The sequence below is a fragment of the Aythya fuligula genome, chromosome 1 (genome assembly GCF_009819795.1).
Source record: "Aythya fuligula isolate bAytFul2 chromosome 1, bAytFul2.pri, whole genome shotgun sequence".
Taxonomy (NCBI): Eukaryota; Metazoa; Chordata; class Aves; order Anseriformes; family Anatidae; genus Aythya; species Aythya fuligula.
The window spans coordinates 89,399,074-89,425,621 of NC_045559.1; the positions used below are offsets into that span (position 1 = coordinate 89,399,074).

The following is a 26,548-nucleotide window of genomic DNA, read 5'->3' on the forward strand; positions in this document are numbered from 1 at the left end:
AAGCTGTAAAGGTGTACCCGTGCTTAAGGACGATGGTAGTGCAGTGGTGATCCTCTGAGCCCACCAGTGCTTTGGGTGTTTTTTGGTGTTTTTATTATTATTATTTTTTCCGCCTTAAATATGCTTTCATGATTACCTAGGGCAACCAGTGCCAACTACTCTAAGTCCCTCCAAATGTGCTACTTTGCTTCCTGGAAAGACTTGGAAGTTATTACTATTTTTTTAAGTTTCTATTGCTCACGGGTGAGTTTATCCCGCTACACCAAGCCTCCCCGATCGCCCGCTGTAAGCGTTTGAAGGCAGGCGACAGACGAGCAGGGGCATGGCGAGGTCTGGAGGCTCCTCAGCCAATCTCCTGCCTGTGTGCAGCCGGGACCGTGTTTGCGAGCAGGGAGCGGCGACCGCTTCATCCCCCCCCGCTCGCAACGCTCGCGGCTCCGCGGCTTTTTAGCTTCCCTCGCTCCTTCGGGGGGGGGGGGCAAAAAAATTAATCCGGAGCTGCTCCCGGAGAAGTTGCAGCGGGGCCCGGCGGGGGCCCGGCGAGAGCCTCGGGGCCCGCTGCGGGGGCCGTGCGGCAGGAAGCGGGGAGCCCGGAAGCGCTTGGGCCGGCCGCAGGGGGCGGGCGGCGGCGGCGCTCGCTCGGCCGTCGGCGGCCGCGGGGCGCGGGGGCAGAGACGCGGCCCCGGCCCGGCCCGGCCCGCCCGGCCCTGCCCGCCATGCCCGCGGAGCACCGGGGGGCATGGTGAGCCCGGGGCGGCCGCTCCCCGCGGGGACCCGGCAGGCGGCCTCGCTGCTCCGCCTCGGCTCCTTCCTCGTCCTCCTCGTCCCGCTGCCGGGCGGCCGGGCGCAGCAAGGTGAGTGAGGGGCAGGGTGCCCCCGGCTGCGGGGCGGTGGGCCCCGGGGCTTCGCCCACCCCCGGGGGAGGCTGCGGGGAGGCGCTGCAAAGCCGCTTGTGCGCGCCCAGGAGGGAGCCCAGGGTGAGGGGGAGGAATGTGGGGTAGGGGGGGCTGCTCCTTGGCTTTTTTGTTCGGTTGGGTGGGTCGGCGAGGTCTCCCTCCTCGGGTGGCATCGGCTCAGCGCAGGGCGGGATGTGGGCACTGCGTGGCAGGAGATCAGAGGTGGCTCGGGAACTGTCACCGATCGGCTGCTGGGGAGAAAGTGCTGGGAATGAGCGTTTTGACGGCAGATTGAAACTTTCGTTTCTGTGAATACGGGAGTTGAGAAAAGAAACGCTACGGTTTTCAGCTGCGCTTGCTTCTTGCACTGGTGTAGCTTCGTTTTGGAAACTCGGCTCTGTTTTCACAACTTTCTGCACATCTCAAAGAGAGATGGAGATATATTTTGAGTGTTACGAGTGCTGCATTTAAAGGCACAAAGGGAATCAGAAATGTGTGCTGTGTACGTTTTAACTAGATTCTTGAATGGGAAATGGTTAGAGAAGTGTGCGCAGAGCAGACTGGTCCATTGTCTCATCTTTTTATCTTACTTCAGCCTGTACACATATGAATCTAATACTAGAAAGCATTTGGCGTACTTTTGTTTTGTTTTGGTGCTGGAAGAAGTGAAGATCCACTTGTTTTTGAGAGGAACCTGGGCAGTTTGAACATTTTGCCTTTTCTGTGTGAGTCCAGCTGCGAGGCAAGGTGTTGGTTTATGCTGTTGGAGCATCATGTGCTCTTGGACACGTGCTGCAAATACTTGTGCTGACCTGACACTTGTCTGACCTTTTGGTGAGCAGACTGAGTTTGTTATTCCAGGAGAAAACTGAAATAACTGGGGTGGGGGGTGAGGCATAGTTTTCTTACAGATCAGTAAGTAGAATTGGCTCAGTGAGTGGTCAGGAGTGTTCTAGAGGGGGTGGTACCGTGCAGCAAGAAGTGGGACTGCATGGACAGCAGGCGTTTAGGTACGCTGTTCATGTTATCTTTTTGTGCTCAGAGAAATGACTGATGAGGTCCTAACCTGAATTTCAATTTACAGTGTCCCATCCCTCTAGTTAATGCTTACAGTTGGCTCAGAAGTTTTGCTTTTGACAGGGAGGGGAACCTCTTTATTGACAAGCTTCATTGTATTTCGTAACAAAAGGTTAGGGTCTCTGCTGTTGTTGAGTACAGTGCCCTTCATAATGAGAAAATGTCAGAATTTCTAAGAAAATTCTGCTTGCGAGCACCTGTTTCCTTGTCAAAATATTTTCATTTATCCAATTTCAGAGGAGGTTGAGGAGTCCATATCATAGAACCATTCAGGTTGGAAAAGACTTGTAAGATCATCTGGTCCAACCTTTAATCTAGCACTGCCAAGTCTGCCATTAAACCATGCCACTAAGTTCTACATCTACATGTTTTCTGAAGGCCTCCAGGGATGGGGACTCAAGCACTTCCCTGGGCAGCCTGTTCTAATGCCTCACAACCCTTTCAGTAAAGAAATTTCTCCTAATATCCAACCTAAACCTCCCCTGGCATGACTTGAGGCCATTTCCTCTTGTCTTATCACTTGGTGCTTAGGAAAAGAGACTGATCCCCACATCACTGCAATCTCCTTGAAGGTAATTACAGAGCAGGATCGTGTGTCTTCAAGTGCTGGCATAGTTCTAATTTGGTGAAGGAGTCCCGTATGGAAATGAAACTGTCTTTCTCATGAAGGGTCTGCATAAATCTAATTTACTGTATTAAATATGTGCATGGACTTCCAAGAGAATATTTTGATTGTCAAGGGAAGTACCCAAGGTGTAGGAAATCCCACAGAGTTGCATTTAAGCTCTTTTAGAAAAATACAGTAAGTGATGTTATGGAGAAACCTAGCCTGACTCATTACTTCGAAGAGGCTGATCCTCTGTTAATAAGCAACTGTTCATTTTCTTTCTCACTGTCCTGCAGCTCTAAGCCTCACATAGTGCATGGTATTTAGATCTTAGGCAGAATGTCTTGGTTTCTGACGTGCTTTTCTGGAAAGCACCTCACTAGCATCAGCTGATGTAAAAATATGTTTTTGGTCGATGTGAAACTTACTTTGAATGTTGGGTCAAGTGTTCTCCTCCTCCTCCCCTTCCAGCCTAGCTAGGGAATCAAAGCTAGGAATGAAAAAGTGCAGGTAATTTTGCAGTGAATAGGCTTTTCACATAGTAGCCTGCTGCGTTATCTTGCAGGATTAGAGTGGTGGGGTTTTCTTTTTTTTTTTCAGTCTGTCACGCTGAAAATCATCCAGCAATCCAGCGTTCTTTGGGACAGGGCTCTGAACAGCGTCTCGCTGTCTTGGAAAATAAGAGCATTTTGTGTGAGCTTTAACGTATTTGGAAACACTGGAAAAAGTGCCCCGCACTGCATGTGATACACACTCGTGCATCAAGGACCATCTAGGTGCCTGCTGCGCAAGTGACCTCTTGTGATTTCTGAAACAACGTTGTGGTGGCTCTAGCTCCTGGTTGCAGAGAAATTACTTTAAGCTCTTTTCTAGTATAATTTTATTTGTTTTTCGTTTTCAGTTGTTTTTCAGCTGTGAATGAAAGCAAGCCAGCACCGTACAAGCTTCCTGCTCTTCGTAGGTTGCATTCTGAGAACTAGCGCTCTTTACAGATGTTCAGCTATTGACATCAATCCAGCATGGCCTGTTCGTTAGTTAAACTTAACTGGTTTTTGGGGGTGTAGAGAAACATAAAACAGCTATGAGAGAAATGTCTGCTTGCCTTTCATCCAAATTGAAGTTAAGTAATGACTCGGTTATTCTGCAGGTACAAAGATTGTAGGGCACATGAACTTTGTTATCACGCACACAGTTTGGTAGTCATCCACTGGCATTCCTAGCGAATACGGATTTGCATACAAAACTGGAATAAGGCCTTAAGTTACAAATAAACTTTAGATGCTGAAGTTGATAGCTAAGTGATTTGAAGCAGATTTGTTTGCAAGTTTTTCTTTGAAAGACTAAACTTAGTATGCTTGTTTCTGAATGTGATTCACATGTTTTGCTCTACCAACCTGTAAGAATGTTATTTCATAATGGAGCCTCCTACAGGAAAGTGATTCATCACTAGCTTGAAAACTGTCTGCTTCAATGTAGCAAAGAGAAATTGTTTTGCAGTGTATAGTGCTGTGTTACTGTGATCTGAAACATGAAGAGAAAGAAGGAATGACTCTGTGCATTGAGCCTAGTGAAAGTTTTCCGTGTCCTTGTGATTGAACTGCAGTATTCCTGGATCCACTGGCTGTTTCCCATACCTCGCTGGTGCCTCTCTGTCTGCCCTCCCCTTCTCTGCAGTGCTCCCGCTCTCACCTCTGCTTGCCCATCCAGCAGGCAGTAGATAACTGTGGCTTTTTCTGGGCTCAGCCCAGGGTTGGAAATAAATCTGTCCCATTTGGTGACTAAGAAAACCTTCCAGTTGTGAACTTCGTGCCTGAAAGGATATAATAATGTCTTCCAGCAATAAATTTGGAAAGCAGGTGGCCTGGTTAGGGGAGAAGGAAGCAGACAAAGAGAAGGTGGCTGTAGAGGCATATCTATTAACTGGGCAAGATGGAAAGACAGGGAGACAGGCTGTAGCATCTCCAAGCCAAGCATGTCTTGAAAGAGGAGATTTCTTTCTGAAACAGGTGACTGAGGATGGCTCAAGCCACCAGCATAGCCCATTGCTGGTGTCTTCTTCCTGCTGCTTTTGCAGAAAGCTGGCATGTCAGTATGAAGCAATACTGCAAACTGCCTGCCATATCAATAATTGTCATGTGCTGCCCCTCACAGGAGTGCCACTTTTTCCTCTTGCTGTATTCTCTTGAGTGCTGTCTCCTTGCTCTTCCTATTCATAGGCCTTGGCTGGGAGGGGAGGAGGAGGATTACAGACAAACTATAAGGGATTATTTTGATTTAAATGACCCCCAGCTCTTTGGATGAAAGATTTATTATCCTTCATATTAACATTAGAGTAAGTATTTTATGATGGAGAGGGCAGTGCTCTATTGAACTCCTTACTGCTTGTTAATAGGAGAGTTTCACTTAAGAATGCAGAGTGCTGTGGGGATGCAATAGTACAGGATGCTGACTCTGGAGAATTCAGGGGTTGGTGCTGTGTAAGCAGGAGTGTTGAGGCAAATCCCCTTCATCCTGGTGGCAAGACGTACAGAAGAATTTTTCAAGACCAGGCCATAAAGTTCTGCCAGGCTTAGCTGATGTGTCTACTGGTTCAGGTTTTCTGATGCTCTTTTCCTCTTCCCAGCGTTGTAGCTTGGAGATCGATGTGGTGAGGAGTGCCCTAGAGAATTGTGTGGAGGAGTGCTGTTTCTGAGGGGGAGTGATCTGGTATTGGAACTATGAACCTAAATATGGTGATTTTTGTTGTTGTTCCTTTTGAAAACAAGAATCTCAGCAAAGTTATTTTTCCTGTTCTAGTTACTGAGCCTTATTTGAAGTGGTTAAGTGGGTCTGGTGGGCAGAAGGTAGATACATGTGTTCTGCAGCCCCGTGCTTCCTGGGAGGTTGCCTTGCAGTACTGATTTTGTTCAGTCCAGCTCATCTCCAGAGGCCTGCTGAGGTCATGCTAGCATTGCCTGCTGCTCTTTAAAGAATGCAGGAACCACCATTTTGTGTAAACACTCTTAGACTTCTCATACTCGATCCCAGAATGTATCACATTTTGCTTTGGATTCAAGCAGCACGATGCACACGTGTGTGTGTGCATGCATGTGCATACGCGACTTCAAAAATCAAGTCTCTGAGTTAGTGTTAAAAAGGTAATATTGTAAATGTTGGTTCAGAAGCTTGCATGTTGTTACTGTGTGCATCTTAAGCCAGTGATCTTCTGGCAGAGTAGACTTTAGGAAAACTCTTTTCCTGCTACTGAAAGGAGACGGTAATGTTCAGCTTTCAAGGTTTGGAGAAACTTTTTCTTATGTTACTTGCATAAGCAAAATAATTTGTCTCTTTTTCTGAAGTTCTGCCTTATACTTTTCACTCCAAAAAATGATGTGTTAGGTTTTTAATCTAATTACTGCTGTTCTGTATAGCTTCAGTCATCAGCTAGTTAAGTGTTGCCTCGTGTCCTTCAGTTTAGCTCATAATCATCAATACTAATGCAATCCTTTACTCGTTGGAATTGCTGCTTAATGTGTCGGCCACTGCTTCTATGTTGGTTTCTTTAATGTACTTCAAAAAGTTTTTAAATCCACTTGCATGTCACCTCTACCCCAGTAGCTGTGCACTGCACTATGGGGAAGTACTCAGTGAATTTGCTTTATAGTCAAAGGGTTTTTCTCTCCTCCTGCAATTCCTAATACATGTAATTCCTTCCCTCAAACCATTGTCCAAGCACATAGATTTATTACAGAAGTGACACTGGAGGAGGGGGAAACAGTAACGTTAACTAAAAAGGTTGCATTAAATTGGATCTGCAGCATTTTCAGTGCTGTTTTTTACGGAGTGGTGGGTTAATGCTTGTGAAACCTGTTCATTAATGTTATAACTCTGAAGGCAAAGATTGTTGGTAACTTTGTGTTACACTTTTCATTATTTGTGATAAAGGGCTTGAGCTGGACTACTGATATTTTTTGAGATTTTTTTTTGCTTTGTATTTGCATGCTTTTTGTGTAATTTGAGTTAAAAGCAACACTTTAATTTGTGAGATTGATTTGACATTTGAACTACAAAACCATATTGGTTTTGCAAATGGCTTTTCTCTGAAGGATCCTTTGTGTAATGTTTGAGAAAGAAAACAAACCCAGCCCTTAGGTGAGGAAGAAACATTTAACCTAGACTGTTTCTTTTTGGGCATTTGTGCTGTTCCCCTGCCTGAACACTTAGTTTCCCTAGGTGTGCCTTTGAAAGAGCAGTAAAAAGAAAACATTTCTTTATGATTGCTGAACTCTTCAGAAATGAATTTAAAGTGGACTTAGTTTGTACCTATTTAACTACTGGTATCTCACTTTTGAAGTATGATGGGACTTGGAATTGATCAATGGGGACTTGGTAGAGCTTCTGGGAGACCCTGACATTTGGATGCTTACTGCTGGCATTTCACACAAAATCTCTACTTTTATAATTGTCAGTTCTGTTTTGGTTAGATGGATTCTTTTCTCAGTGCAGATACTGGAATAAAACTAATTAATCATGAGTTTGCAGTCTGTAAGGCTTAGGCCAGCAAACAGTTGATGGGTGCTAAAGCTCAGTCATTAGTTACTCCTCAGACTTCGGTGAGACTAATTGCACCCTGGAAATCAAGTGCCTGAGTGCTGATCTTTGACAGTAAGTGACAATTCATACTCTTAAATATTTCCTTGTGAGCTCGCAGTGAGTCTGTGATTTTAGTTGACCTCTCTAGGTACAAAACAACTGACATACATTTAGAATAAAAGTATATAATATCATAGTGAGTGCATGAGTCACTAGAAGCACAGTATTTTTTGGCAGCTATGGGTAATTGCTTTAATAAGGATATTAAATAAAAGGATATTTAACAAAAATCCTTTTGAAGAAAAATGATTCCTTGAAACAGGATATGTGTAAAATGGGGGCTGAGTATGTGCCTGTCACATGTGCTCACTTTTAATTTTTGCTCACATGAAGAAGATATTTTGTCCAGTTCAATGGTCTGTGTGTAAGATAGGTGTTCTGCATTTTGACTCCTACATCCATCATTTTCTCGGATTTGACTGCTTAAGAATGAACCTCTGTTCTTAGCAATTTACTGAAAATACTAAGTTTTAAGTTTTCAACTGAATGAACTTCTGTTAACAGAAATCTTGTTTTTTGAAGGGCGACAGAATCAGGGAAGTTCCAGTTCTGTACCATTGCTATGATAGTGTACATAGCTGTTGCATTAGTGAATGTTTTTGTGCAAGTTGAATAAAGTTTATGAACGTGGTTGTGTCATTCTTGGCAATTCTCGTATAGGATAATAAGGAATTGACCCATATGCTGTGATGTAGTTGTATTTTTTTAAGAGTAAGTTAGAAAGATGTTTGATTTTCTTTCCCCCCAAGTGTTCAAAGCATTCTAGCTTCAGAAATAGTCAAAAATGATCTTTCTCAAGGTACCTTTAAATCAAATCTGAAAGCTTTCAGGAAAGTCAAACTTAATGTAGCATCCTAAATTTGGTTTTCTTAGAATCATGACAACACAACTGTATGGAGCTATGTAATACAAGAAATCATATTTTAAAGGGCCCTCCTGGTCTTTAATGCTGCAAATCCATTTTTCTGTAAAATGACCCATTACTTAGGGTCTGAGAGGTTCAAACTTGATACCTTTTTTTGTTTCTTTTTGATAAGTAAAGTCTAGAGGGTTTTGTTTGTTTTCTTTTAAAAAGTATGTCTTCCATGCTTTCTTTACACTGGTTTGTCTTTCATTGGCAAGGCTGCATTACAACATCAGTTTTGTTAATTGCCATTAAAGAAAAAAAAAAGACAAAATCAGATCTTTTCAGATTTTTTTTTCTGTCCTGTGGATATCTTTGTTTTGTACGTTTTTCATTGCTCAGTAAAAGTTTACAGTAAGTGTATTTTAACATTCCTATACTCTTTATAATGTAAAAATTCAGTTCAGATCCAGCAAAATCATTGCAATAGTATCCATCAGAATGATAATCCTGCCAGCTACTGATCTTTGGGTCATCAGCATTGCTGAAAACGGATGTATTCTGCCTGCAGCCATGTGAATTCTTTTTTAATTTTTCTCCCTTACAGCAGTTCCTCTGCTAGAGCCATTTCTGTAAGCGGTATGCTGATTTTCTTGGTTCTGTACGTGAAGTGGTGTGGGAGATAGCTTTTTGATATATTTATGAGAAATATTGCTAGTGGTATAGAACTGGAAAAGCTTGGTGTGCTTCAGTAAATTGTGGTGAGCAGGTAACTTGTCTCACAATTGAAAAAAGGTGTTGGTTTAAAAGCTTCATGGAGTAATGCTGTCAGTCATATTGTGCAGACACTGTCGATCTTGGTCTGACATTTAAACAAAGTTTTTAAATATTCCAGATTTGCAAGAGGTTAATTATTTTTATCCCTAAATGTCATTTTTTCCTTTTATTCAGTGATACATTTGTGGTTTTCCTAGACTTATATTTGGCAGTCCTAGGCCCTCTTGCCACCTGCTGTATTACTTAATGTTGCTTCACCACGTAGACAGAATCCTTTCAGGTCTCTAAACTTGTTTCTTGCAGTAGCAATAGTAGCTGCTGCAATGTCCAGTTGCAGCTTTCGAATTTGAGGGGGACAGGAATGCTGAACTATTCTGGCAGTTTTGTCACAGTTCTCATTACACGTCCTATCTTTGCACTGTTGGTTTTATGCTGAGGTGGAACTAAAGTGTCATGCTAATTAGATTTGGTTGTATAGCTGCTTGCATGTAAATGTTTATTTATTATTATTATTTTGTATAGACAACCCCACAGGAATAGGGCAGGTGAAAGATTCTCAATATCTTCAGTGGAAAGGAGGTGGGTTAGGAAAGCAGTAGAAACATGAATGACAGTGGTGCAGTTTCACTTGGTTTCTTCTCAGAGCTCAGAGACCGTGACTCTGAAAGAATAACTGGCTGCAGTGATCCAGCCTGTGTGTGAAACGTGTTGTGCACTTCATTTGCCAACAGCTCCACAATGGTTTTCATAGCTGGCAGCTGTTATGTTGTCAGCAGGACCGTAGCCTGATAAATCTTTATCTGGTTATTTTAACATTGCTCCAAAATGAGTAAGGTGTGGGGAAAACATTGTGTGCTAGAAGGAAGCCAGTGGCACTTAATTTTGTGAGTTTTGTGAAACCCTGAACCAAATTATCTGTTAATTGCTATTTGTACGCTGTTGTTGGAACGTGGTATCACCAGGGTGGAAAGAAAGGTGCATTAAGTTTCATGCTTTTAAGCACAGATGAAGTCCAGCGGTAATCAGATTTTTCTTCTCCTTGGGCAAATTTGAAAGTGGTAGATAAAGCATTTTCATTACTTTATATTTTTGTTTTTAAAGAGCTGTTTTCTAGGCCTTCAGTTCTATAACACAAAGCATCCTTTTCTTCCTTTTGTGAAGCAAAACTAAGGGGCAAGTTGGTGCAGCTGCTAGGTGCAAATAATTCCAACTTGTGATTTTTGTTTTTGTTTGTTTGTTCAGTTTTGTTTTTTGAAAGAAGCATCTAGATGCTTCACTCTTTGTTCAAGTACCCAAGCCATCAGTTTCCTTGCTGCAATCTTTTGTTGGGCCATGGTAGCTAAAATTGATTTTTACCGGTTGCCGCTGGTTTCTCACCCTCTCCTCCCTGTCCCTAGCTCCCATCCTCACCATTATGCAGGCTCCAGCAGTTGTGAGACCCCCGTTGGCCCATACATTTGCCCTTACTCAGCAAAAGACAAATAGGGGTGTATCCGGAGTGTAAAACTGCTAGGGTACAGCAAGCACCAGCTGTTTGTAAAGGCCACCATGGTGTATGCCACTGTGGACCCGCAGTGTAGGCTGTGTGATTTCATTTAGGGATTGGTAACAGAAGAGAGGAAAAGATGATTGTGGTATTAGTTTAATGTGTGTGTTACCGGTGTGATTGGAGAAGTTTCTGCTTCTTTGTTGAAATACATAAAACTCGTGAAATTTCATTGGGTCCTGGCATGATGAGGCTTTTGAGGACTTAGAAGGATCTGAAGCCTATTCTGACCTTGACTACTGCTTATTCTTGTCTGGTTTTGTGTGACTGTCTCTGAGTTCTTTTTCATTTCCTTCATCAGCTGTGCTTTGCTGTGTTGCACTTAGTGCACTGAAGCACAACGGTGTTTATTTTTATGAACGTGTTGGTGCAGATGCTAAGTAAATGATACGTCTTGGGAAGCAGGCGGGCTGCATACGCCAGACAAAAGATGACACACATGAACCGTCCCTTTGATTCTGCATGGGTAGCAGGTCTGGAGGGCTTCTGCAACATGCATCATTGAGCACAAAGAGCTGTTACAGAGTGCTCATGTAAATCGCATTTCCCCATGGCTAGCCTGCCTTCATAGGCTGCTTTTTCTCGGGTACTATTTAAGCAAATCATAACTGTCCATGGAGACTTACATCGTTTCCCTGAGATCAGTAAGGAAAAGCTCTGCCACACAATGTTAGACAGTAGATCTTTCTTCTCTGCTCTTTTGAGGTAGTCGCTTTGGTTAGTACGTTGTAGCAGAGGAAGCGAATGTCTCACCTGCTCTGAGGAGGCAATAATTTAGGATAATTTGTTTTAAAATGTTACCATATTTTGGATGTTAAATTTAGCAGGCTAAGTGTTATGCTTTTGTGTGAAACTCAGTGACTGAAAGCTAAGACTGCATTTCCAGAGACGGTGATTGAAAAGCTCCATGTATAGATAAAAATAATGAAGTGCTAAGAATCACGAGCCCAGTATGTGGCTAGTGTTGTAAATGAAAGCAGTAAAGTTTTCTTGTAATGTCATTTCAAATGTTGTGCTTTTGCTATAAGAGCAAGTATCTTCCTTCACCTCACTGCAGTACTGAGCTGAAAACATTTTGAAAGGCAAAATACTCTGCTTTACCTTCTGTCCTGTTTCCATCTTTGTTACACCTCAGCCCATAATATCATTACCATTTTAAGGCTGCCCCACAGCAAGTAAATCAATGGAAGCTGAGACAACGGTAACCCAGCCAGCCCCCCTTCCCTCGCTGAAAAGAAATGCTGTGCTGTGGCAATGGGTAGGGGTGCTGGTTCGTCTTCAGCCAGCTCCGTCCTTCAAACCAGTACACCACTGTGCACCACTTCTGTGAGCGATCTTTCCCGGGAAGGGATGATTTCTGCATTTCTGGTTGATATTCAGTGGAGTTTAAAATGCCACCACATGCTGACAGTGCTGGGGAAAAAAGCAGTTGCTGGTGTTTCCCTGCCCTTACACTGTCCCGTCCATCTGTCAGATAAATCACTGCTGCATTTGTGCTGTAAAATAAACAGCAGGATTGCTCTAGGTTAAACCTAACAGCTCTTTTTATCTCAAGTCCCTGTTTTGGTTTACCATATGGGTCCAGAAGTGTTTACCTCCAGCACCAGGAAGGGTGTGAGAACAAGTGGCCAAAAGCGAGGGACAGACAAGGCTTGCTTTTGTTCACAGCTGCGCTAATTTAAAGCACCTTCAGGTGTTACTGAGCTATGGCCCCACTTGTGGAGGTGTGGGGGAATTTTATGTCGTGAAACATCTGTAGCGGGATGAAGTGCTCCAAACAGTATGGTACTGAGGCAAATAAATAGCGTAAAGATGAAGGTGGACTGTGTGCTTGGTGGCTTGTTAAGAGCATTAATTCTGACAGAGGAGCAGGTTCCTGCCTGAAGAACATAGTTCTGGGGATTTGTGTGGAAACAGCAAGGAGTTCGGATGACAGAAATAAAGGCATTTATAAATACCTTGAAAAGCTACTTAGAATTTGAGGTCTCTATGGCCTTCATTCTTCAGTGTTTCTTAATCATGGAACTGTTTTGCTGGTTATGTGAACTTTCTTGTCTGCACTGAGAAAAACAAGAGGTAGATACAGCGTCTTTTAGTGATGCTGAAAAAGAGCACAGAAATACAGTGTACAGGAGCTAAACAGAAGAGGAGGGATTAGCGCACTGTATCAGAGCTCCACTGTACGTGGAGCTAAAATGAATACTTTAAAATGTATTTTTGCTTGTATGACTAATAGATTTGGTATTACCATTGCTTAATTAAGAAAGATACAATTACATTCTGTAAGTAGTCATAAATTTACAGAAAATCATGGCTTATGTGTGCAAAATATGCTCAGGAAGTCCACTGGTTAAATAGAGTCTGTTCAAGTGGCTGTGCCATGTGTTAAAATTGAGATCAGTGTTTTGATCTCTTTATTTTATCATTCTCTCTTCTCCAAGTAAGGAATCAGAAAGCATGCTCATGTTTTAAAGATTAATTTTTGCCATGTTTGAAAGGGAGAAACAAGATCAACAGTCTTAAACAGCAGCCTATCCCAGGGGGAAAAAGTTCTGACTATTTTTCTTAGTAGTTGAAGTCAACGAATCTCTTTAATGGATATTACTAAAGGACTTAGCACCCGCTCCTACATGTGCAGTATCCTCTTATTTTATTAAATTTCACATTGTCTTCTTGTCCACTGCATTTTGCCATGTTTATGTTGGTTCAAGTTCTGTATTTTGTTGATGCAAAGATCTTGGATATGGGAAATTATGTTAAATCATCTGCATGATTGCATCAGACATCAGCGTGCTATAGCCTGGGGGTCATGTGTAATCCATCAGGATAATTCATCCAGACTGCGTTCGAAGGCGCCTCTGGAAGAGATGAATGGTTCTCCTGATGACATCAGTCTGCTCTCCTCTACCAGCTTCATAAGAGGCGCCCGTGTTTTTAAGACTTGCTGAAGAACTGGGGTTACTCACTTTGCTGTGAACCTGGTCCTCAGGGCACACGAAATTCATTGCACATGTGCAGACCTTCCAGCAAGTGTCAGGTGTAATGTGTACGTGCAAATGATTTGGTGAAGGGCTCGGTCAGTTCTGCTGCTACAGTAGGTCTGCTGTGTGATGGAGAGGGCAGAAAGAAGGCAAAGGACTCATTCAGCTGTGTACTGGTAGCTGGTAACAGAAGCTGTCATCTCATTCAAGAGTAACTGATTTAGGACTTGACATCTGTCTCTTATGTGTACTCAGATGTTCCACTCTCATACACGCAGATTAACTGAAACAAAAGATTCTGTGGTAGTTAATTAATGGCTTCCAAATGAACGAAGTAGCTAATGCTACTGTACATTGTGCAGAGAATTGCGCTTTCTCTTTTTCTTGGGGAAACTGCTGAGTATTGCAGATTGTTCCCCCGATAAAAGATGTATACATCTCTGGGGATGATCCTTGGTGTTTATACAACTCGAGCAGAAATGATGAAGCACCATTCATATAGAAAGCCTCAAGAACTATCCTTTTAGAACCAATAAAATAAAGCGAGGCTTCATTGTTCTGTGGGTTTCACTGCAAGTAGACTTTTAGAAATTCCCAAATAGCTCCTGAGTGATGATTCTGCCCTTGGCAGACTATAAGTGCATGCCAGACACACGGTGATAATCTTTAACTTCTTCAGGCATGAAGTCTGGTGCTTCTGCTATCACTAACTGAAGTGAAACAAAACAAAATGAGATCTAAAATACCCAGCCAGAACGAGCTATTTTTAAAAAGTGGCATCATCATAAGGTGATGCTGTAGATGCAGTTCAGCACAAGTATTTTTCCTTTCCAGCACAATTCGGCAGCAGGTTCTTTAAAGTAGGTAGATTACAGGAGGATTTTGCCTTGCATGTTTTCTTTCAATAAAGCCTACAGCAAAAGGAAGATCTGAGATCTACCTTTCCATCAAATCGTGTTTTTGGAGTTTAGCTTTTTTTTTTTTTTTTTTTTTTTTCCATCAGAAAGGCATGCGTTGTTCATTGTTACAACTGCAGTGCTGCTATTGTTCTGTGCTTGAGACAGCTGAACAGCAAGCTAGCAAAGACAATGGTGAAAATGAGTGTCAGAAGTGCTCTTTGCTACTTTTAATTGGACAAATTCACAGTTTAAATACAGTTTGGGTCAAAGACCCAAGCTCTTCTTTGTCTTTGACTTCCAGTAACCTAGGCTGAACAAGCAAAGTGTAGGGAAGAATCATGTGTGTTATTGGAATTCCTAGTTTTCAGAAATAGCATGTGTGCACTACTGCATTGCAATAATAGGCCCATTGAAGGAGAAATAATAACCAAGTATTGTCGATCTCAGAACCATTTTATTTTCCTTACAGTGTGATCAGAGTGACTATCTGCTTGGACAGGTCAAAGCTACTATGATCTGATGTTCAAAAGGTGATTTTATTAGCATATCTGCATATTTTAAATCCGTAAATGAGTGAACAGTTGTTCCCACCTGTGACAACAGGAAAAGCACAGAACTGGTTGACTGGCTCATTGCTTTTATTTAACACACAACCTAAAATTGATCGAAACATTGAAACATTTTTACATTGAAAATTAACTTCATATGTTTGCAATATAAATCTGTTCTGAAATACTAGCCACAAATATCACCATGAATAGAAGACCTAGTATATATTTGTCAGTATTATTGTTGTTAATATACTACATTTCACCTGTTGTGTAATGTGTGTGAGTACTCGCTTGTGAAAAAATAGTTTACCAGCAAAAGAGTCCATGCTTTTTGGTTTTGTTTTGTTTTTTGACTGATAAATATACTGTGAATAATGAGGAGTTTGACAACCAAAGTTTTAGTAACTAATAAACCAACACCATACAAATTTTAAATGATAAATCTCTCACTTTTAGGTTGATAATGTGCCTTTGGAAAGAAACCAGTATTAAAATGATAAGGAAATTGTACTACTTAAGCTCCCTATTTGGTAACATTGGACAATTTTGTATTCATGTATTAGAGTAAAAGTTTAGTAAAGTAAAATACACACTTTTTGTTTTTGTAATGGGAAGTGTAAATTAAGTGGAGTGTAATTATCAGCTATCACTCAAATGGGAATAGTATTTATTGTGGGATGGAACAGTGTTTTAGGGCAACTTGCTAAAGTTGGACAAATAAAAACATGGCTAAAAACCAGCTTTATGGATAGAACTTCTGATTTTACTGAAGCAGATATCCCAGTTATCTTTCCCAAAAGAAGATGCATCTTTTTTCATTCAAGACTGCTAGGAAGAAAGCTTGCATCTGTTTGCAATTCTCTACGTAACAACAGCGGTTTACTTTTTGGAATGTATGGCTGTCTGTAAAGTGCTCAGTTTGTGAAGAAACAGATTTTGTCACTGAAAATCAGGTGCTTTTACAAACAAATTAATTAGATTTGTTTGATGGAGCTTTTCTTCCATGCCACTTCAGTGTGTTGAACTTCTGTTCATGGACGAAATCCATTTATGTTAAGAATCTTCAAACTTAGTTAAAAATCTTAAATATCTGTACAATTTTTGGCCCTATAGCATGGCTTACCTTTACAGGTTTAGTAGGGAAGCAGAAATATGTAATAAGAAACAGTTTTTTGCTGGTCACTTCTAGCTGTTAAGCAATGTAAATGATGTTGATCACTGTTGAAATCTTGACATAATGCTAGATCTGTTGTAATTGGAAGGTAGGAACTGCAGTCATGTAGGAATTTTGAGGGGCAAAATGGATCTATGGATAATAAGTGTATTTTTAGGTGGTTTTTAGGTTGTATTTTTAGGTTGGTGCTTTTTAGCAGCATGTGTAGTCTGATTTTTGTCTCTGCTATTGTTGCTTCCATTCCTGCTCTTAATGATTTCTGATCATTTCAGGATCCTGAAAGGTCCTGATTGCTTTTGGGTTAAGAGATCTCTTTCAAAAGATCTCTGGACTTTGTAGTTTCGAATCCTGAAAGTGATAATGCTGTTCCCAGCTTAGTCATTCATGTGACCAAATTCAATAAATAAGCTTTTGGGGCTCTGATGCTAATGGTACAGTGATTTATAAAGAGCCAATGATGGTGAATGTTACTTAAAGTACGTTCTTATTTCCAAAACAACTTACAAATTCTTATGCTAGTACTATATACTGGGGTCAGTTCATGTTATGCTGTTGAGTAAATAGATTTATGTTTGCTTTTCATCATTTGATTTTAAGAAGTCATAATTTGTACAAGTCATCTCTAATATTGTTACTGCTGTTTAATATTAATATTCTAATGTTAAGTTGAGGGCCTCATGTTGGAGTTAGAAATTAACTTGTTATACAAATCCCAGAAGAATTAAGCATGTTCCCCAAGGAGCGGGTTGAATTAATTACAGCATTAAAATTGTTTTACAGTAGAAAACAACACACTAGCAGATTGATGATGTTCAGACCTGGCAGTTATTTTCAGTAGAGTATTTGCTGTCTCTTGTCTTTCCAATTCTATTCTTTCTCGTTGTGTTATGGATACAGTAACAACAGAAAAATGGCATGCTTTTATTTTATTAGTGGATTTCTACCTCCTTTCTCCTTTTTGGAATTTGTTTTCTACTGTATATAGGTGTTGAGGAAACACAAAATAGCAAGGACACTTTCTGTACTTTCAGGACAATTTTTAAAGTCATTGTGGACAAACTTTTATCTAGTCGAGGAAGTTGTAGAACCCCTCTGGTCACAACTGATGAGAAGTTAAACCCTAGCCAATGTTAGTTCAGAGGTATTTTGTTACGATTGCTCTTCCATCTGTACATGACTTATCTTTGATTTTTTTTTTTCCACAACATTATTAGTAACGTTAAAAGAATAAACAAAACACTGTTGCTTTTTGTTTTGTTTTAAATTTGTGCCACAGCAGAAGATAACTAAATCACCAGTGAAGCTTTGAAGTTGGATGCAATGTAGCTAACTCATTTTTGTTCTTTTGTAGGTGATGGATGTGGACACACCGTTCTGGGTCCTGAAAGTGGAACTCTTGCTTCAATAAACTACCCACAGACCTCTCCCAATAGTACAGTCTGTGAATGGGAAATTCGTGTAAAGCCTGGGCAGCGAGTTCAGCTCAAATTTGGTGATTTTGATATTGATGACTCAGATTCTTGTCATTCCAGTTACTTGAGAGTTCACAATGGGATTGGCTCCACCAGGACAGAGATAGGTAATAGCTTTTATTTTTGGTATTGAAAAGCTATTGTCATCTTATAGAACTTGGCACATAGTTTTAGTACTTTTGTAACTCTTAATTTTTCTTTCCTGTGCATAGAGTATGTATAAGGTTTATGGTATTATTTAAGTTATTTTTTGTAGTCCTGGAAAACTGTTCTAATTCAATTGGTTATTGGTCAGGGTGAGACCTTGCCTGAATATGAGCATACAGTGCTTTTTACAGTGTGGATTTCAACTCATAGGAGAAGTGATGAAAAGAAGGAAGCATGTATTATATACAGAAATCTTAAATAAGGTAAAGGAAGGAATTTCAGGAATTCTGTAGTCAGAGTTGAGTTTTTCCTGAGCTTCATATCAAGGAAACTCTGCAAAATATAATGGAGTGCTGTGTATACCCTACCACAGCAGGAAAACAGACATCAGGGACTAGTTTTAGTAACTTTACTACTAATAGTACCTCTAGAAACAACAGCTTAGGAAGGACTTGTAGTCTGTACAGGTCTTCAGTACAGGCTGAGAGTACAGATGAAACTATTAACTATATAAAAATAAAAAAAGTGGCAAACAAAACAGTAGTCTGATAGTCCCTTTCTCAGGTGACGTGTTTCTTTCAAGGATGCTTACTATTGTTGCTAAGCAGGTAAGGTTTCTGGAATGCCACAGTGTTCTTAATCTAATTATTCATAAGTAATTGCATTTTGTTTACTGCATTATTAAAGTGTATGTATATCTTTGTCTTGCTACAATTCCTAGAACCTAAAAATATACTGAAAAAATGATGAATTATAATGACAGCAGAACATCCTATATTTTGTTTGTATATACAACTGTGCTAAATGCAACACAGATCCTATAATAGTCTTTGATTCTTCAGGCTATTGAAAGAGGCTCTGCTGTGATTTTCTTTTTTTCTCAGAGATTTCCCAGTAGCTTGCAAAGTGGACAGAAACTCCACTGAGTTCTTGTAAGCAGTGAAGAGGGAGTTGCAAAATTATGAGCAACTTTATTTAAAAAAAAAAAAAAAAAAGGTTGCCTTTTTATACTGAGGAAACTTGTCTGATCTATTCATCTCAGTGGTAATAAAGGACGTCAAGCTTCAATAATTATGTTTTTCAAATATCATCTGATAGGAAGGAGTCCATAGTTTAATTTCTTCTCTTTAAGAGGGCAAATTGAATTTCATTATTATAAGGCAGTTATTTTCAAATAGTGTGAAACTGTCATCCACATCAAGGTGTATGTAAGGTTTTAAGACCCTTCTGGTTATTATGCATAAAACTCAAAATGAATTGTCATTTTTCCTTCACTAAAATTAGTTGCTATTATGCAGAGTCATTTTATTTTGTTTCCTAAATCCGTAATCTGGAGAAAGATAGAGAGAGATTTACTTCACCAAGATTGTTTTACTTGTGCTCGAATACTAATCCCACTCAACGGAGGCTTTTTATAAAGAGGCTAGTGGAATGTTAGCTTAGTTAAACCTCTTTTCCAACTGTTACCTTGGTAAGCATGTGTGAAACTAAGCCTGTGCTTGGAGTGGTTGAGCCAGACTTGGTCTAAAATAGAAAGCACCGAAGTCCTTAAATGGCAAGGAACGTCCAGTTCTGATAACTCTATTATTCACTTTTACAAGTGACGTAATGGGTTCAAGTAAATTTTCTACCTCATTTATTTCTCTTGACTTTCAGCTGTTCCCAGCTGGTGTAGTAACACAGTATGTCGAGCAAATGTGTGTGTTGTTCTGCCTCTGATAAATTAAATCACAGAACAATCAGTGATATTAACACTGGCAGATACAGATGGTGCAGTTTCTTAAATATTCATATTTGAAGCAGTAAACAATGGAGAGACTAAACAGTGATTTGAATTTGGAAGGAATTAATCTTCTGAGTTTATCCAAGTTCTTAATTTTCTTGCATTCATTACTGCTAATATAGTCCAGTATTGAAATAATTGCATTACATAAAATCTGAAATTCAATGATACCTATTTTAACTCAGAATAATTTAAAAGTTGTCTGATTTAGATTCAAAATTGAATTGTTACTGCGTTAGTTCATTGATAAGCAGAGAAGGTTTCTCCTGAAGCTCTTAATGGTTAGTTCTCACTCTAAGCCTTTTGAATATTTAACAGTAAGTCAAGAGATTGAAATCTTTGGTGTTAGGTTTGTCAGTAGTTTCAGTAAGATTTAGAGGTGTTTTGCATTAAGTTTCGTTGCAATCCAGCCAGTATGTATCTATACTTAGATGTATTTATTTAATATATTTTATGTAAGGCCAGATCTGTAGGAGCAAAGAATGTAAACTACTGTGGGAATTCCCCTCCTGCTGAAATGCTGCTGTACAAAAGCACTTTGGGTCCTTCAGTGCATAAATACAGACAAATTGGTAATACTACATCTTCTGTACATACCATTGACAGTCATCACTGCAGTCACGTTTTGTCCATTTCTGGTACCAACTTTTTAAAAAGTCTGCTAAAAATCTGGAAGGAGGCCAGAGAAGAGCTGGGGAAGTGATTTATAGTCTCAAAAGTATGTCTTGCAATGAATCATAAGGTGCATCCATCTACAATTTGTCAAAGGCTGTATCTCCATGGTATGAGCAGCACTGGATTGTTTATCCAAGCTAGATTTACATGTCTTGCTGTGTGTGTTTGCCCAAAGAAGAAGTTAAATGGCGTCTGTCCTGAGAAGAGTCTTGTGCTGGTCAGCTGTGTAACAAGATCCAGAGGCTGAAAAAAAAAAAAAGAAAAAGCATTAATTGGAGAAATGATGCAGTTCATCGTAATGAATGCAGTTAATCTCTGAAACATAGCTTAGGGCAAAATATAGGGCCACTGGGGAGCCTTGGTAAAAGGGAACTTATTTTCATAACTTTTGCTGATGACCAGCTTAAGTAGTGAACCGAAGTAAGGTTTTATTGCATGCCACTTTATACGTTTCATTGAAGTATTGTAAGATCTATTTTCTGGTTTTCATCAGAAAAAAAACACACATCCTTTGTTTGAAAAATATCAGAATAAGAAAAATGTAGGAACCTCTGAAGAGTGACAGGAACTTACATTTCTATTTTTAAAGTGTTTGAGATTGTAGTTGTCTTTTTAAAGGAATTTGACATACCTTTTTAAAAACTATATTTGGTCGGAAACAGGGCCATGTTATTCCAACCCCACTTCCTTAGTACTGTAATTTTCCTTTAGGTGAGAAGGTAATACATATATATAATTTTTTTTTTTTTTGCTCTTTTACAATATGATAACATACTTACCAAAAAGACAAATAAATGAATTGTAAACTGAAACATACGTGGTGTTATCTATTGTTGAGGTTATCCACTTTCAGTATTCTGCAGAGAATATAGGGTCAGAGGCTCTTTATAACATTGATTGTCTAAGGGTGCTTGTAGAACAGAAGATTTTTTTTTTCTTATCTGGTTAATAAACTGTCAGTATTTTATTAAAGTTTCTAGTTAGTAGGGAAGAATTCCATAGTGATTTGAGTCTGTTTAATAGCCATTCATCCAGATAATTTCAAGTTATTTGGTAGTAATTCTAGGACTTTATAGGCAAATATTGTCAAAGCTGCTGATTCCAGCTTCTCAGTCTAAAATGCGATATTTCTAGTCATTTTCTATTGCAAGAAAAGTATCCAGATCCAGAGGCAGACCAAGTCTATGCTGTATTACCTTTTTTCTTTTCTGAAAAGCTCCAGTACCTCTCTTACATTTTCTAGGTGCAGCAAAATGGTAGGTGAACCAATTGCAAGTTTATATTACCCATACTTTGCTTTAAACGGACACTGGCTACATGCCTTTGTATTATCTACGTGTTTTTGTTTTTGAATATATACACCAGAACTAATGTGAGCTTACAGTGGAAATGAAGATTCTAATTACATGCGTTGGTTTTAGTCCATGTCTCTTACCTCCTTCTCTTCCTAGGAAAATACTGTGGCTTTAGCTTTCAAATGGATGGCTTAATAACTTCAAAAAGTAATGAAGTCACAGTACAGTTCATGAGTGGAATACACACTTCTGGGCGTGGATTTCTTGCGGCTTATTCAACCACTGACAAATCAGGTATTCATAAAATTCTCTTAGTTTTTCTGTGCTGACAAAATGAGAGTTGTCTAGTTAAAACTAATAACTAATGCATTTTTTTCCTCACATTCTCACAAATTAACATCTAAAAGTGATGAATTCTAATACAGTTTTCCTAATATTACTGCACAGGAAATTGAACTATTGAGTTACTATATAAGTTATGGTATTTAAAAAAAAAAAAAAAAAAAGTTCTTTTTTATTAAAGCTTACCCCAGATATAGCAAGAGTCATAGTTACCTGTTATGAGTGAAAGAGCTATTTTGGATAAAAGATGAAATGCATTTTTTCAGGTAGTAATCCAGACGGCAGGTAACTTTGATTTTTTTTTCTTAGCAAACTCTATACGTTTTAAGCAGACCCACCTCATGGAAAATTTTAGTTTCAGTAACAGCTTGCTATACTTTCTCAGCTCTTCAATCCCTCGTTGACTGCTGACTATTTTTTTAATGATTATTTTTGCCATTTCTTGTCTCCCCCCGTGTTTTTGTTTTGTCTTTCTAGCCTTTAAAAGAAGCTACTGTATTTGTTTTGCATCTTCTTTCACTCATTGTAAAGGTGAGTGACATATGTGGTCCACAAGGAGATGAGGGATTGCCAGCAACTGCTTTGCAAGGCACAAAGATTGAGAAAACCGTTATTAGATGTGATTTTAAAAAGAACAAATAAAGGGTTTTCATGTGATTTTTTTTTTTTTTAATTCTTGTTTTCTGGTGCTTTTCTGTGTGTTTTGGATTGTATGTGCTTACACAAAGCACACAAACATAAAATGTGATGCAACAGTCATAATGCCAGTAACATGTCACTCTAATGTTCCTGTGCTGCCTGGTTTTAATACTGTAGGACTGTTAAGTGCTGAAAACACAGGCCTGTTTAGCTAGCTTATTATCTAATTTTCTCTGTTTCAGTTTCCTTTTGTGAACAGAGCATATGTTTGTGTCTCATTCATAGGTTCCCTGAAGTATCGCTATAAAGTAAAATTAAGCTACGAAAAACTTACCATATGTTTGTAGTGTATCTCTTCATGTCTATCTAACAGTGTATTTCTCAGTACTCAAACAAATTATCAAGGTTCTACTGTCATACAAAATCTGTTGAAAGAAAATTATTAAATAAGAACTTTATTTTCCTTCGAGACTTTTGGTTAAGCCACAGAGGCTCAAATGTGTCTTTTATGCCCTTTTGAAAAGCATGCTCAAACCTATTGTCTTTATCATCCTCTTGACCTAATATTTTTTTCTTTCCAGACCTAATTACCTGTTTAGACAATGCAAGTCACTTTTCCGAACCAGAATTCAAGTAAGATTAATTTTACCTCTTTTTCTGCCCCTTTATCTGTACTGAAGTCATTTTAGTGTTTCTAGTTCACTGTTACTTACACCTAACCTAACTTGAAAATTGGAGGTCGAGAGGACTCAAGAAACAAAGAGATTGGGGTTAAAGCTTAATAATATTGACATTTGCACTTGTCCTTCTTCTTGTTCTTTCCTATTTTTTATCAGTATACAGTAGAACCTCGTTAATTTGCACTAACACATATAAGCTAATATCACATTCCCATTAAAAAAATATACTTTTATAAAAGTATATTACAGGATGTACGCCTCCTCAATACTGAAATTCATATTAAAGTTCTCAAAGAAGCACTAAACTCTGAAATGGATAAAAAGAAATAATAATTGCAAAGCCATTTCACAGTTTGGTGTGAATTAATGAGGTTCTGCAGAGGTACAAAATGCTGTTCCTTCTGATGGAGGAAACATACATCATTTGCCTGTTTTGTCCTCTATTTCTGTCTAAAGCAAGGACAGTGTTTAAAGCTGTAGACCGAAGTGAAGTATTTAAACTTACTTTTTGGAGAAATGAAGCCCTGAAATCAAGAGCTTTCAATCAAACCTTTTGAAATGCAACCTTTGCATTCCTCATTCATTTTCCCAAGTTCCAGAATTGTAGGTTCTGGCATTGCCCTGTATGTGTTTGTCTTCATATCCTGTTGATTTCACGGTAACTACAAACTTGCTTCAACTGTTGTTGAATTGACATTTTACCCAAGTTCATTGTTAAATCTTTAAGACTTAATGGTTTTTGTATGTGCAGTATGAAATGGCACCAGAATGTGAATGTGTGCAGATGTCTTCCCATTTTTTCCATGAGCTAGTGGTATTAACTGAATTTGGCCTGTTTTTTTATGATCAAAACGTTGCCAGGAGCTATTACAAAATATCATTACTTTTCAGATGTACAGTTTAAAGATGCAAAACAAATAGATATGCAGGTCTCTAGTTTATAAAATATAATTCATAAATACTGCTACTTACAAGACTTTCAATTTACAGAAGCCATGTAGTATTTCTGTTAAAAAAAAAAAAAAAAGACATAATTTTATTATGTTCAGTTATTATAACTGAATTACGGATGAAATGGGTTTTTAACTACCTTTTTCAAATGCCTGTTCTGCTGTTGTGTACGTCTCTTCCAGAGTATATTTTTGTCTGATTTCTTATCTTTTCAGTTAGGGTATATCCTCATGTAATGATAAATGAATGATAACACAGTGTACTGTAAATAAAAAGCAGTGACTGTTGTATAACATTGTCAGAGTTACAGCCGCATGCATATCTTGACTTGATTTTTTGTTTTCTTCTAGTAAGTATTGTCCCGCTGGGTGTGTGATTCCTTTTGCTGATATTTCAGGCACTATTCCTCATGGATACAGAGATGTAAGTAAACTTAATACTGTGGGCTCACATGAATTCTGGTAAAATTTGTTATGTATGATTAAAACTCTGTTACAGATGTCTGCATTAGCTCTGCTGTCTGGGTTCAGGGAGTTGTGTCTCCTAAAGTGAATAACACGCTACTTATGTGTTTCTTTTTATGCCGCTGCTAAATGGCTGGTGCTTCATTGAGTCCAGAGGAGGCTCACAAAAATAATCCGAGGGCTGGAGCACCTCTTCCATAAAGAGAGTTTGGGAGCACTGGGTTTGTTTAGCATAAAGAAGAGACAGCTATGGGAAGCCTTCTAGTGGCCTTTCAATACTTAGAGAGGGCTCATGAGATAGACAGTGAAAGATTTCACTGGTCTTGCAGGTTTGTAGGGTAGGAGGTAATGGCTTCAAATGGAAAAGAAAACCAGAAAGAAAAGAAACTAGATCTAGATTGGATATTTGAAATACGTATTTTACCACAAGGGTGGTTAAGCATTGGTACTGGTTGCTGAAAGAAGTTGTGGATGCCCCATTCTTAGAAGTGCTCAAGGCCAGACTGGATGGGGATTTGGACAACCTGATAAGGTGCCTGTGCTCCTGGTGGTGGGTTTGGACTAGATGATCTTAAAAGGTCCCTTCTAACCCAAACCATTCTATGTTGCCATCTCCAAGAAGCGCCATAATACAGTAGAGACTTGAACATTTTTGCAAGACCTGCTGAGAAAGATGGATCAACCAAAATACTGTTTCATGTTTTGTTTTTGATGGCTTTGTCAAGTTGTGAAGTTCAGATTTATAAAGACAGAAACAATAGTGTGTTTTTCAATGGTGTCCTCCTGTTTTTGACATTAATATATCTCTAAACAGAGGCTTTCAGTTGTTTACATTGAAATTCTGTTTACACTCAGCAGCTGTAAAAAACATTCGCAAAACAGTTAAAACTATAAAATTAATGGTTCTATAAACGGGAAATAAACATCTAATAATGTAGTTTACTTAGAATGCTACAAAAAACTATACACTTTTAAAATATTTAATATGAACCTAAAGTATGCTTCCCTGATTTTTCTTTTCTCAAGTACCTGTAAATCCTAGGTTACATGTATAAATAACTTCCCATATGTTAAAAAAGAAAAAAATCACCACAGTGTAACTGTGTTAGATGTTCTGGTCCACAGTAAGTCCTTACTAAATAGCTGCAGGGCAATTTTTATACCTAGTAATAAGACAGAGTTGATTCTCTGCCCATCATATTTGCAGCATGTGTACACGTTCAGCCTGTTGGAATTCTTTTTGCCAAAATCTGCAAAAGCTGTTTTCTATGCAGGAAAAAGGAAATTTCAGGAAATAAATTCCCTGTTACTTTGTGTACTTTATTATTCTATTCTGAATAAAAGGCAGAGAATTACCTAGAAGTCAAGTTTGGAAAGAAATCAAGTTGTCCAACGCTTTAGACAAAGTTTCAGGTAGAAATTTCTCTTGCTTACCTTTCTAATGATCTTAGCTTCTTGCTGCTTTAAAAAATACCCTAAACTTTGATTTTTTTGGTGTGACCCTGATGTCTTGCACTCCTTGAGGACTTGCAGCGCTCATTGCTGACATCTTCTGGTGAGCAGGGATGAGAGATTTTCATCTGCTGCAGGATCGCATCCTTCTGCTTTCAAGGGAAATAGGAAGGAAGGGAGAGGGGTGCTGAGTTCATCAGCCAGACATAATTATATTTATTTAGAGAGCTTTGGGGATATTTGAGGGGTGAGGAATAAGGATCCACAATCGGCTGGAGTTTTTATGTGTGAATATACTGAAGAGAATTATATCTAGGAACGTCTCGGTAAGCAGTTTTTCTGCCAGTGAGCCTGAGATATAGGGGCCTCCTGGCCTATTGCAGTATGCAATTATTTCTCAAAAGGCCACAGTAGAAAAGTTGTTCTTTTTAAAACAACAACAACAAAAATGTTGAGGACAATCATCTATGAAGTCTCCCTTTTCTGGAAAGGATCTGCTGATTCCTTCTAACAGAATTGCAGCGAGGCTCAGTAGTGCCCAGTGGAATGGTTGGCAGAGCAACACGGCAAATGTATTTAGTACTAGCAATGAGCAGTAAATTTTCTTTGGGACAGCAACTGTTAAAAGTAAATATAAATCTGCAGCTGTCATCTGTTGTTTATC

At 39.2% G+C, this 26,548-nt stretch overlaps 1 protein-coding gene across 1 annotated transcript in view; it reads left to right on the plus strand.

Moving 5' to 3' along the window:
- Positions 1 to 707: 707 nt before the first annotated feature.
- DCBLD2 (discoidin, CUB and LCCL domain containing 2) overlaps positions 708 to 26,548 on the plus strand; it is a 43,145-nt gene continuing 17,304 nt past the window's right edge. The window contains exons 1-5 of the mRNA XM_032182425.1: positions 708 to 854; positions 17,336 to 17,563; positions 21,513 to 21,650; positions 22,919 to 22,970; positions 24,319 to 24,391. Of these exons, the coding sequence (XP_032038316.1) occupies positions 740 to 854; positions 17,336 to 17,563; positions 21,513 to 21,650; positions 22,919 to 22,970; positions 24,319 to 24,391 (606 nt within the window). The 5' untranslated portion in view covers positions 708 to 739. The remainder of the gene's footprint in view (positions 855 to 17,335; positions 17,564 to 21,512; positions 21,651 to 22,918; positions 22,971 to 24,318; positions 24,392 to 26,548) is intronic.